Below are 13,847 nucleotides of genomic sequence, written 5' to 3' on the forward strand. Positions count from 1 at the left end.
TGTTAAATAGCGTTAGCGCAATGACTGGAAGCCTATGGTATCTGCTAGCATACTAGCTGTTACCATAAACGTACAATCTTTGCGCTAACGCTAGGGGAAGGACATAAAGGTCTTCATTGCCAAAATCCTGAAGTATACTGTTTAACCTAACACTTCTCTCTCTCCCCAGTGAACACTCATAACCACCTGAAGGACTTCATGCTGGTGGTGTCCATAGTGATCGGCATTGGAGGCTGCTGGTTCGCCTACATCCAGAACCGTTACTCCAAGGACCACATGAAGAAGATGATGACGGACCTGGATGGACTACAGAGGGCTGAGCAGAGCCTGCATGATCTGCAGAAGAAGTGAGTTTGTCTTTCCCTTCAACCACTGTACCCGAAGAAGCAGGCCCATAGAAGTAGTGACTCTGAATGATGTCATTATCCACTGGCTTGACGTCGTGGTGGCTTGACGTCGTGGTGGCTTGACGTCGTGGTGGCTTGACGAGAACTTGGGGACCGTCAGTGTTCATTTGGTCAGGAATTGGCAGATTAAATACGTTTTTCAGGTGCATCATGTTGAAGCCACAGATACAACAGAAACGGGAAGTGAAGGATTAACTGGTCTGAAGCCATCAGTTGAGTTCCTCATATAGAGCTCATTCTAGAGATTGCTGTAGTAATTATGCAAGTTGGCAAAATATCCTTTCCTCACATTGTGGAACTGTTCTCTATGGAATATCATTGAAGTTTCTCTGAAGTAAGTCTCACAGCTGATCACAAGAGGGACTTGGTATCAACTGTCCATGGAAATTATTTTCTTATGATTATTCCGCAAACACCTTTTGAAATCTGAGCTAGGATATGGCTAGTTACTGTCCTGGTTCTGTCACTACAGAGGTCAACTCCCCTTACTCCTCTGTGGCCCTCTCTCTCTATCCTGGTTCTGTCACTACAGAGCTCACTCCCCTTCTTCCTCTGTGGCGCTCTCTCTCTATCCTGGTTCTGTCACTACAGAGCTCAACTCCCCTTCCTCCTCTGTGGCCCTCTCTCTCTATCCTGGTTCTGTCACTACAGAGCTCAACTCCCCTTCCTCCTCTGTGGCCCTCTCTCTCTATCCTGGTTCTGTCACTACAGAGCTCAACTCCTCTGTGGCCCTCTCTCTCTATCCTGGTTCTGTCACTACAGAGCTGAACTCCCCTTCTTCCTCTGTGGCGCTCTCTCTCTATCCTGGTTCTGTCACTACAGAGCTCAACTCCCCTTCCTCCTCTGTGGCCCTCTCTCTCTATCCTGGTTCTGTCACTACAGAGCTCAACTCCCCTTCTTCCTCTGTGGCCCTCTCTCTGTCCTGATTCTGTCACTACAGAGCTGAACTCCCCTTCTTCCTCTGTGGCGTACTCTCTCTGTCCTGGCTCTGTCACTAGAGCTCAACTCCCCTTCCTCCTCTGTCACTACAGTATCACGTCTGTCTCCCACTAGTATTATAGTACACCTCACAGCTGCTTTGGTGGGGGGTTTGTGTTTTGTAACGGTGGAGCAGAGAGTATATCTCGCAGCACGGTGTATTGTTCCTGTTGAATATGGCGACAAGCCAGGAGGTTCAAATTCTCCTCCCCCTGGCAGGAGGTTCAAATTCTCCTCCCCCTTGGCAGGAGGTTCAAATTCTCCTCCCCCTTGGCAGGAGGTTCAAATTCTCCTCCCCCTTGGCAGGAGGTTCAAATTCTCCTCCCCCTTGGCAGGAGGTTCAAATTCTCCTCCCCCTTGGCAGGAGGTTCAAATTCTCCTCCCCCTTGGCAGGAGGTTCAAATTCTCCTCCCCCTTGGCAGGAGGTTCAAATTCTCCTCCCCCTTGGCAGGAGGTTCAAATTCTCCTCCCCCTTGGCAGGAGGTTCAAATTCTCCTCCCCCTTGGCAGGAGGTTCAAATTCTCCTCCCCCTTGGCAGGAGGTTCAAATTCTCCTCCCCCTTGGCAGGAGGTTCAAATTCTCCTCCCCCTTGGCAGGAGGTTCAAATTCTCCTCCCCCTTGGCAGGAGGTTCAAATTCTCCTCCCCCTTGGCAGACAGACTGCTTTGCTGACCACACCTTTTTAATGCTGTAGTCTAGGCTTGGGCAATACCACGGTATACGATATAAACTGTTTATTTCCAAATACCGACGGTATGTTTTTCAATACCATTTAAAAATGTGCTATGTCACGTTTACATATACATATAAGATTTGACAAAATAAGCTTTTCATTTGGTTTGATAAGTGGCTAGATGTCTGCTATTCATTTGGTTTGATAAGTGGCTAGATGTCTGCTATTCATTTGGTTTGATAAGTGGCTAGATGTCTGCTATTCATTTGGTTTGATAAGTGGCTAGATGTCTGCTAGCTGAGAGCGTTACCGGGGCTGTGTCCTCTGCTGTGCTGAGAGGAGAGCGGCCTTGGAACAGAGTCCTGTTATGCCTTTATTGACGTCCCTCTCTCCCCAGACAGGAACTTTGAATATCACATCCTGTCAGTTGGTTACAGGGGTTAGTCATGCCCTCCTTGTTCATTCACTGTGATAGTAAAACATCTCTGCCATTCCTCACGCCATCTCACCCCCTGCTGCTGTGGGACATGCAGGTGAGGCTGGGTATATACATCTACTCTGCTGCAACTCTCTGAAACACCTAGTGAACATCCACTGACACTAAATGACAATGTGAAATGCCAATTGATATTTTTTTTAGAGAGGATTGCAACATCTCATGCATACTAACTAATGTGCATGCAGTTTTGTATTGTTGCTGTTTTGTGGTTTGTTACCTATGGGGTTATAGACCTTCGTCTACAGTTATACCACAGCAAACTAGAGCATTGACATTGAGATGCTTGCTACCCTCCTGTTAAACACTTATTACTGTAACAGTGAATGGGAGCATACAGACTGACTGTGTGGGACTGGTGGGACAGGCCAACATGCCTCCTATGTGAGCCCTGTAATGGAGGCAGGGGAAGAGAACATGCAAGACAGGGTGACTCAGTGTGACTACGTGGACAGGCTGGCGTGTCTCCTGTGCTCTCTCTGGGAGCTGAAGGGGAGAGGGGTCATGTCCTCTCTGTCTGTAGCCGTCCCTTCTTCCTAACCCCTTGCTGGGGGGCTCTCTGAGAGCTGAAGGGGAGAGGGGTCATGTCCTCTGTGTCTTTAAACGTCCCTTATTTACATAAGTATTCAGACCCTTTACTCAGTTGAAGCACCGTTGGCAGCGATTACACCCTAGAAGACTCGAGACTATGACGCTACAAGCTTGGCACACCTGTATTTGAGGAGTTTCTCCCATTCTTCTCAGCAGATCCTCTAAAGCTCTGTTAGGTTGGATTGGGAGCGTTGCTGCACAGCTATTTTCAGGTCTCTCCAGAGATGTTCGATCGGGTTCATGTCTGGGCTCGGGCTTGGCCACTCAAGGAAATTCAGAGACTTGTACCAAAGCCACTCCTGCGTTGTCTTGGCATAGGGTCGTTGTCGTGTTGAAAGGTGAACCTTCATCCCAGTCTGAAATCCTGAGTGCTCTGGAGAAGATTTTCATCAAGAATCTCTCTGTACTTTGCTTCGTTCATCTTTCCCTCTATCTTGACTAGTCTCCCAGTCCCTACTGTTAAAAAAAACGTCCCCACAGCATGATGATGGTGCCAGGTTTCATCCAGATGTGATGCTTGGCATTTGGGCCAAATAGTTCAGTCTTGGTTTTATCAGAACAGCGAATTTTGTTTCTCATGGTCTGAGAGTCCTTTAGGTGCCTTTTGGCTAACTCCAAGCCAGCTGTCATATGCCTTTTACTGAGGAGTGGAATCCATCTGGCCTCTCTACCATAAAGGCCTGATTGGTGGAGTGCTGCAGAGATTCTTGTCCTTTTGGAAGTTTCTCCCATCTCCACAGAGGAATTCTGGAGTTCTGTCCATGGTCACCTCCCTGACCAAGGCCCTTCTCCCCCGATTGCTCAGTTTGGCCGGGCAGCCAGCTCTAAGAAGAATCTTGTTGTTTCCAAACTTGTTCCATTTAAGAACGATGGAGGCCACTTTGTTCTTGGGGACCTTGAATGCTGCAGAAATGTTTTGGTAACCTTCCCCAGATCTGTGCCTCGACACAATCCTGACTCCGAGCTCTACCGACAATTCCTTCAACTTCGTGGCTTAGTTTTTGCTCTGACATGCACTGTCAGCTGTGGAACCTTACAAAGACCAGTGTGTGCCTTTCCAAATCATGTCTAATCAATTAAATTTACCACAGGTGGACTTCAATCAAGTTGTCGAAACATGTTAGGAAACAGGATGCACCTAAGCTCAATTGCGAGTCTCAGAGCAAAGTGTCTGAATACTTTATGTAAATAAGTTTTGGATATATATATTTTTTGGCAAAAATGTCTAAAACCTGTTTTCCCTTTGTCATTATGGGGTATTTTGTGTAGATTGAGGAATTGTTTTTATTTATTACATTTTAGAATAAGACTAATGTAACAACGTGGAAAAAGTCAAGGGGTCTGAATATTTTCTGAATGCTCTATACTTGATCCACGTTCTGCTGCTGCTCGTATTCCAGTTACTCATAAATGATATTGATTTAAAACTAGACTCACTCGTAGGAATGCTATTCATACAAATCTCTAACAGCCCAGTCAGCCTGGAGCTACTGAGCCGGTGCTGCATATAGGCTTTGATGTTGTTTGCTTGTACCCTGCAGTGCAGTGGGGCTGAGCGTCTGCAGTGTTGTGTGCCTGCCCTGCTGTTGTTGCTGCTGAAGCTGTGGCTAGTGAATGGTAGAGGTCAGGGTCAAGAGCATTAGTGGGAGGGCCCACTGCCCACATTTTCCATCCTCAGCCCCCCGGATCACCTTTCACTGTTGCCTGGCTACCCATCCACATCACTCCAACATTTCTTCTCCACCATGAGTCTGGATTTGCCTCCCCCCCTGACGATATCTAGAATGCGAACAAATTCTGACCGTTCTGATTCGTCCCAGAAACCGATGGGTTGGGTCTGAGCAGACCTGCATGATGACATTGTCAACTTTGTTATGGTGACTGGTTGGATTTGTTAGACGATCCATTCGCTGATGAATTTGTTTTGTACAATGTGCCCCGTCATTTTGAAATGAAGTCACACAAACAACTTGTCGGATGGCGGATTCAATAGAGCAGCGGAATTGAATTCGGGGTGATACTTCAGGCTACTCATGACTGCAGCCCTCTGCCTTCTCCTCTTCCTCTGGTGGGATGAGGCTGCTCTCTGGTGATGTAAAACAGCATTACACTTCCTGCCTCCTTTCTCATCTCAACCTTAATTCGCCATGTAAAACCTGCTCTCAAAATTACTGATGTCTTTTTTTAACTCATGCGGGTATTTCATGGATTCAGGTTCATTTATATTAATTGAAATGCTGTTCATAATTTCAATGTACCAATTCTCATCAGATATTGATAATCTCATACATATGCTGTGACCCCTTTTAGAACATTGCAAGCTAGGCTGTGTACAAGCTAAAGCAGTGTCCTTGTAGATTTTACATGAATATCTATAGTCCTATTTCTCCCAGTGGGCCCTCTGTGTGTTTGAACTGTGGTCTTGTGACCGACCTCACAGGATGGCGTGACGTGACACGTACTAACCCAGCATGACACAGCCACCCATCCCACAAATGGGCTCCTTGTTGGTCATTTATATAGTCATGTCTGAGGCACTGGGGACATGTGGCAGAAAAAGAGCACCATGATCCCAATACACAACGGCCATAGAGTACTGGGCTCTGTCACCACTGGGGCCCTGGCCTGGCCTGGCCTTGACATCATTCAGTACTGTGACAGCTGCCCAAGGTCCTCTGCCCTCTACACATTAGCCATTGTTTTCAGCCACATACTGTAAGATGCAAGCCCCTCATGCTATCTTTGCAGCCCCTCACTCACATTCTTAGCCTACTATAAGGCTGGTGTTTAGCCAATGGCATTGTCTACAGAGCAAGTAGTATAAAGTAGTCACTTTCATTAACTCTATTTACATGTACATACCAGAGGTCACCCGATGAATCGGTAAGGCCGATAAATTGGGGCCGATTTTCAAGTTTTCATAACAATCGGTAATTGGCCTTTTTGGACGCCGATTACATTGCAATCCACGAGGAAACTGCGTGGCAGGCTGACTAGAGGTCGACTGATTATGATTTTTCAACACCGATACCGATTATTGGAGGACAAAAAAAGCAGATACCGATTTAATCGCCCGATTTAATTTTTTTTATAATAATTTAAAATAAACAAAATTATTTGTAAAAATGACAATTACAACAATACTGAATGAACCCTTATTTTAACTTAATATAATACATCAATAAAAGCAATTTAGCCTCAAATAAATAATGAAACATGTTCAATTTGGTTTAAATAATGCAAAAACAAAAGTGTTGGAGAAGAAAGTAAAAGTGCAATATGTGCCATGTAAGAAAGCTAACGTTTCAGTTCCTTGCTCAGAACATCAGAACATATGAAAGCTGGTGGTTCCTTTTAACATGAGTCTTAAATATTCCCAGGTAAGAAGTTTTAGGTTGTAGTTATTATAGGAATTATAGGACTATTTCTCGCTCTACCATTTGTATTTCATATACCTTTGGATGTTCTTATAGGCACTTTAGTATTGCCAGTGTAACAGTATAGCTTCCGTCCCTCTCCTCACTCCTACCTGGGCTCGAACCAGGAACACAACGACAACAGCCACCCTCGAAGCAGCGTTACCCATGCAGAGCAAGGGGAACAACTACTCCAAGTATCAGAGCGAGTGACGTTTGAAACGCTATTAGCACGCACCCCGCTAACTAGCTAGCCATTTCACATTACACCAGCCTAATCTCGGGAGTTGATAGGCTTGAAGTCATAAACAGCAGCACTGCTGGCAAAATGCACAAAAGTGCTGTTTGAATGAATGCTTATGAGCCTGCAGGTGCCTACCATCGCTCAGTCAGACTGCTCTATCAAATCATAGACTTAATTATAATAACACACAGAAATACGAGCCTTTGGTCATTAATATGATCAAATCTGGAAACTATCATCTCGAAAACAAGACGTTTATTCTTTCAGTGAAATACGGAACCGTTCCGAACCAGGAACCAGCAAATTAGTTCGCAATGAGCCAGGGGGCCCAAACTGTTGCATATACCTTGACTCTGCGTGCAATGAATGCAAGAGAAATGACACAATTTCACCTGGTTAATATTGCCTACTAACCTGGCTTTCTTTTAGCTAAATATGCAGGTTTAAAGATATATACTTCTGTGTATTGATTTTAAGAAAGGCATTGGTGTTTATTGTTAGGTACACGTTGGCGCAACGACAGTCCTTTTTCGCGAATGCCCACTGCATCGATTATATGCAACACAGGACACGCTAGATAAACTAGTAATATCATCAACTATGTGTAGTTACAACTAGTGATTATGATTGATTAAGTTGAACTTCTCTAGGGTAGGGGGCAGCATTCGGAATTTTGGAAAGCATGCCTAAATTAAATGGCCTGCTACTCGGGCCCAGAAGATATGATATGCATATGGTAGATTTGGATAGAAAACACTCTAAAGTTTCCAAAACTGTTAAAATAGTGTCTGTGAGTATAACAGAACTGATTTGGCAGGCAAAAACCTGAGAGAAATCCATTCAGGAAGTTGTTTTTGGGGGGTTTTGTAGTTTTCTATTCAATGCCATTACAGTATCCTTTGACTTAGGACTAAAATCGCAGTTCCTATGCCTTCCACTAGATGTCAACAGTCTTTAGAAATTGTTTCAGGCTTGTATTCTGAAAAATGTGTAAGAGCAGTCTGAATGAGTGGACCCTGCAGTGTCACAGAGCTTTTTCATGCACGCGACTGAGAGAGTGCCTTTCTTGTTTACCTTTTATGTTGACCACGTTATTGTCTGGTTGAAATATTATCGATTTATTTAGGCTAAAAACAACCTGAGGCTTGAATATAAACATCGTTTGACATGTTTCTATGAACTTTACGGATACAATTTTGATTTTTTTTGTGTGCCTGTTTTGACTGCGTTTGGGCCGGTGGATCACTGAAGAAAATGTGTGAACAAAACAAAAGGAACATTTATTGAGTAAATGAATGTCTTCTGAGTGCAACCATATGAAGATCATCAAGGTTAAGGGATCCATTTTATCTCTATTTCTGACTTGTGTAACTCTTCTACTTGGCTGGTTACTGTTTGTAATGATTTGTCTGCTGGGCTATGTTCTCAAATAATCGTAAGGTATGCTTTCGCCGTAAAGCATTTTGTAAATCTGACACAGTGGTTGGATTCACAAGAAGTTAATCTTTTAACCTATGTAAAATATGTTTTGTTTTCTGAATTTTTATAATGAGTATTTCTGTATTTGAATTTGGAGCTCTGCAATCTCACTGGATGTTGGCCAGGTGGGACGCTAACGTCCCACATACCCTAGAGAGGTTAATGCTAGCTAGCAACTTACCTTGGCTTCTTACTGCATTCGCATAACAGTGTCAGGAAAATAACCTCACACTCAACGTCAACAAAACTAAGGAGATGATTGTGGACTTAACAAAACAGCAGAGGGAACACCCCCCTATCCACATCGATGGAGCAGTAGTGGAGATGGTAGCAAGTTTTAAGTTCCTTGGCATACACATCACAGACAAACTGAATTGGTCCACTCACACAGACGGCATCGTGAAGAAGGCGCAGCAGCGCCTCTTCAACCTCAGGAGGCTGAAGAAATTCGGCTTGTCACCAAAAGCACTCACAAACTTCTACAGATGCACAATCGAGAGCATCCTGGCGGGGTGTATCACCGCCTGGTATGGAAACTGCACCGCCCTCAACCGTAAGGCTATCCAGAGGGTAGTGAGGTCTGCACAACGCATCACCGGGGGCAAACTACCTGCCCTCCAGGACACCTACACCACCCGATGCTACAGGAAGGCCATAAAGATCATCAAGGACATCAACCACCCGAGCCACTGCCTGTTCACCCCGCTGTCATCCAGAAGGCGAGGTCAGTACAGGTGCATCAAAGCTGGGACCGAGAGACTGAAAAACAGCTTCTATCTCAAGGCCATCAGACTGTTAAACAGCCACCATTAACATTTGAGTGGCTGCTGCCAACACACTGTCAATGACACTGACTCAACTCCAGCCACTTTAATAATGGGAATTGATGGGAAATTATGTAAATATATCACTAGCCACTTTAAACAATGCTACCTTATATAATGTTACTTACCCTACATTATTCATCTCATATGCATATGTATATACTGTACTCTATCATTGACTGCATCCTTATGTAATACATGTATCACTAGCCACTTTAACTATGCCACTTTGTTTACATACTCATCTCATATGTTATACTGTACTCGATATCATCTACTGTATCTTGCCTATGCTGCTTTGTACCATCACTCATTCATATATCCTTATGTACATATTCCTTATCCCCTTACACTGTGTATAAGACAGTAGTTTTTTGGGAATTGTTAGTTAGATTACTTGTTCGTTATTACTGCATTGTCGGAACTAGAAGCACAAGCATTTCGCTACACTCGCATTAACATCTGCTAACCATGTGTATGTGACAAATAAAATTTGATTTAATTTGAGATGGGCTCCTCGTGAGGCAGGTGGTTAGAGCGTTGGACTAGTTAACCGTAAGGTCGCAAGATTGAATCCCTGAGCTGACAAGGTAAAAATCTGTCGTTCTACCCCTGAACAAGGCAGTTAACCCACCGTTCCTAGGCCTTCATTGAAAGTAAGAATGTGTTCTTAACTGACTTGCCTAGTTAAATAAAGATTAAATAATGTTGTAAAAAAAAAATTGTCGTCCAAAATTACTGATTTCCGATTGTTATGAAAACTTGAAATCGGCCCTAATTAATCGGCCATTCCGATTAATCAGTCGACCTCTAATGCTGACCACCTGTTACGCGAGTGTAGCGTCAAAAGGACCTTGTGGTTGCATGGAGCCACGGTAAGTTGCTAGCTAGCATTAAACTTATTTTATAAAAAACAATCACTGTTCACGTAATCACTAGTTAACTACACATGGTTGATAATATTACTAGGTTAACTAGCTTGTCCTGCGTTGCATATAATCAATGTGGTGCCTGTTAATTTATCATCGAATCACAGCCTACTTCAACTTTGCCAAAAGGGGGATGATTTAAGAAAAGCGCATTCATGAAAAAAGCACCATCGTTTCACAAATGTACTTAACCATAAACATCAATGCCTTTCTTAAACAATACACAGAAGTATATCTTTTTTTAAACCTGCCTATTTAGTTAAAAGAGATTCATGTTAGCAGCAATATTAACTAGGGAAATTATGTCACTTCTCTTGCGTTCAGTGCAAGCAGAGTCTGGGTATATGCAACAGTTTGGGCCGAATGGCTCGTTGCAAACTGTGTGAAGACCGAATTTTACATAATTATGACATAACATTGAAGGTTGTGCAATGTAACAGCAATATTTAGACTTTGGGTTGCCACCCATTTGATAAAATACGAAACGGTTCCTTATTTCACTGAAAGAATAAATGTTTTGTTTTCGAGATGATAGTTTCCAGATTTGATCATATTAATGACCAAAGGCTCGTATTTCTGTGTGTTATTATAATTAAGTCTATGATTTGATAGAGCAGTCTGACTGAGCGATGGTAGGCACCTGCAGGCTCATAAGCATTCATTCAAACAGCACTTTTGTGCATTTTGCCAGCAGTGCTGCTGTTTATGACTTCAAGCGAATAATTTTGCACCCCCAATTTTTCCGTTTTTGATTTGTTAAAAAAGTTTGAAATATCCAATAAATGTCGTTCCACTTCATGATTGTGTCCCACTTGTTGTTGATTCTTCACAAAAAAATACAGTTTTATATCTTTATGTTTGAAGCCTGAAATGTGGCAAAAGGTCGCAAAGTTCAAGGGGGCCGAATACTTTCGCAAGGCACTGTGTATATATGTATATATAAAAGTACTAAGACCTTTGGAGAAGACACTCGCTTGACTGTATGATCTGTGCTCTCTGCTTTAGTTTCACTGAATAACGTATTTATGTTGTTTTTCAAGAATATCTGGTGAGTTATGTGTAAAATGTAAAGCGTGGAAGTTCTCTGAATTCCTGTGATAGGCTTACAGTCCGGAACTACAGACTAGTGCTCAACTGGTTGATGTAGTTACAAGGCAACAGGCTGCTACAGTCAGTGTACTTCCCCCTACTGTAGTTAGCGCTTGAAACCGGACCCTGCCTGTAAAACAAACCATGTCTTTATCTCTGCCCAGGGAATCTCAACTACATGTAGCATATATATCAGAAATGATGGATCCCTGGCTTCCTTGGGCTCTATAGTGGTCATTCTTTATAGCAAGGAGCAACAAGGTCCAAGGACAGCTGGTTGGAGGATACTATGTGGACATGCCAGGCTACCTGGAATCTAGTAGTAAAATTATACAGGCACTTCTATTGTTTGCCCCTGATGAGTCACTGATTATGAGCACCTGTAATAAGGTCCCAAAATTCTTCCTGGTCATGCCATGTGATCAGGAAAAGAACAGATCACATCTCATGCTTTTCCTTGTCTGATTCTCTTTCTCTTTTTTCTCTCTCTCGCGCTCTCGCTCAATTCAAGGTGCATTATTGGCATGGGAAATATGTTTACATTGCCAAAGCAAGTGAAATAGATAATATACAAAAGTTAAATAAACAATGAAAAATGTACAGGTATCATTACACTCACAAGTTTCAAAGTAATAGAGACGTGTTATAACGATGTGCAAATACAAAAGGAAAAATAAATATGGGTGTATTTACAACGGTGTTTGTCCTTCGCTGGTTGCTCATTTCTTGTGGCAACAGGTCACAAATAATTGCTTTTTCAGTTCTGCCAACAAATTGTCTATGGGATTGAGGTCAGGGCTTTGTGATGGCTACTCCAGATGCAAAGCACCCCCACAATGTGATGCTGCCACACCCGTGCTTCACGGTTGGGATGGTATTCTTTGGCTTGCAAGCCTCCCCCTTTTTCCTCCAAACATAACGATGGTCATTATGGCCAAACAGTTCTATTTTTGTTTCATCAGACCAGAGGACATTTCTCCAAAAAGTACGTATAGTCTGCTCTATACCAAATTAGCATACCTCCTGAGTCTCTTCCCTGTTTCACACCTGGTAGTTTGGTGGATGGGACTACCACCTTTGTAACCTAGAGGCCAACCAGTGGGTCCGTCTCCTCTATAACATGTTTCTTGTAGGATAACAATGTCTGTATTTCCAATATCTTTAAGTCTGGGCTCCTGCTCTTTAGGCCAAAGGCAGATGACCTCAGACCTTGTATATTCCAGGATGAGATAGTAAAAGATTCTCTCGCTCTCAGGCTGCAGATAGCCCAGGAGGAGCACCGTACAGTAGAGGTGGAGAAGGTGAACCTGGAACAGAAGCTGAGGGATGAGATCAACTGTGCCAAGCAGGAGGCCCAGCGGCTGAAGGAGCTCCGCGAGGGCACCGAGAACGAGCTGAGTCGGCAGAAATACGCCGAGGAGGAGCTGGACCAGGTACTGGACTGTACCACTTTGGGGAGGGACAGGTGTGGAGAACAAATGCATGTGGATGAGAGAGGGGGAATTATTCTAGCGGGGTACTTGTTGGGAAACAAGGTGTGGTTGAGGCCAGTAACATGATCCTGTAGATTAATTCCAGAGAGGGGAGACTTGACTGAACCCTGTTAACCACTCTATATTCTAGGGAGCCAGCTAAACATTTAGATGGATCAGATGCAGAATGCTATCAGTAGGCATAACTCCCACTCAGCTCTTTGCCCATCAGGGAAATGGCAGGAAAAGAAGGAGCGGTCGGCCCACACAGGGCAGCTGAGCAGAGGGCTCATGTTGTGTACTCTTCATTCTACTACGATCACTATGGTCTCCTGAGAAAACTCTAGTCTGCTGGAGGAAGCAATAGTCACTCCTTTATCTGATTTCAGTTCTCAAGATATGACTAGAGAAAGGGCCTGAGATGGCTCCCTCCATGCCTACGAAGAGCTTGTGTGTGTGTGTGTGTGTGTGTGTGTGTGTCTGCTCTCTTCGTAGGCATGATGGATCAGAATGTTTTCATATCAAGTAAGGATTAGATTCACCGCTCCTGACTGTAGACAGGGCATATTGCACCCTAAACCATGGCCTAGTTCTTCACAGGATTTAGAATGATCATTTCATCTGTAGGGTTTCTCTGGAGGTCTGTTATCTTGTTGTCAAGTCCCAGTGGAGGTCAAACCAGGTCAGCCCTCATGCCTGCCTGATCAGGAAAGATAACCACACAGATGTCACATGGCCCCATATACATCCCTAACTCTCCCTGTGCACATGGCTTGCAGGCCCCCTGCTCACCTAGCCCTAACTCTCCCTGTGCACATGGCTTGCAGGCTCCCTGCTCACCTAGCCCTAACTCTCCCTGTGCACATGACTTGCAGGCTCCCTGCTCACCTAGCCCTAACTCTCCCTGTGCACATGGCTTGCAGGCTCCCTGCTCACCTAGCCCTAACTCTCCCTGTGCACATGGCTTGCAGGCTCCCTGCTCACCTAGCCCTAACTCTCCCTGTGCACATGGCTTGCAGGCTCCCTGCTCACCTAGCCCTAACTCTCCCTGTGCACATGACTTGCAGGCTCCCTGCTCACCTAGCCCTAACTCTCCCTGTGCACATGGCTTGCAGGCTCCCTGCTCACCTAGCCCTAACTCTCCCTGTGCACATGACTTTCAGGCTCCCTGCTCCCCTGGCTGGCCCAGTGCTGCTCCATAAAGGCTTGTCAGTGATTGAGTCTAAGGGCGGGTGGATGCCTCTTTGGCT

General features: G+C 44.3%; 1 protein-coding gene across 2 annotated transcripts in view; it reads left to right on the forward strand.

The window, feature by feature from the left end:
- The window catches only part of LOC109909271 (stromal interaction molecule 1), a 58,283-nt gene that overhangs the window by 29,387 nt on the left and 15,049 nt on the right, over positions 1-13,847 (forward strand). For both annotated transcript variants that reach the window (XM_031795437.1, XM_031795438.1), the window contains exons 7-8: positions 170-347; positions 12,381-12,558. In XM_031795437.1, coding sequence (XP_031651297.1) covers positions 170-347; positions 12,381-12,558 — 356 coding nt within the window. The remainder of the gene's footprint in view (positions 1-169; positions 348-12,380; positions 12,559-13,847) is intronic.

The sequence above is a fragment of the Oncorhynchus kisutch genome, linkage group LG18 (genome assembly GCF_002021735.2).
Source record: "Oncorhynchus kisutch isolate 150728-3 linkage group LG18, Okis_V2, whole genome shotgun sequence".
Classification (NCBI taxonomy): Eukaryota; Metazoa; Chordata; class Actinopteri; order Salmoniformes; family Salmonidae; genus Oncorhynchus; species Oncorhynchus kisutch.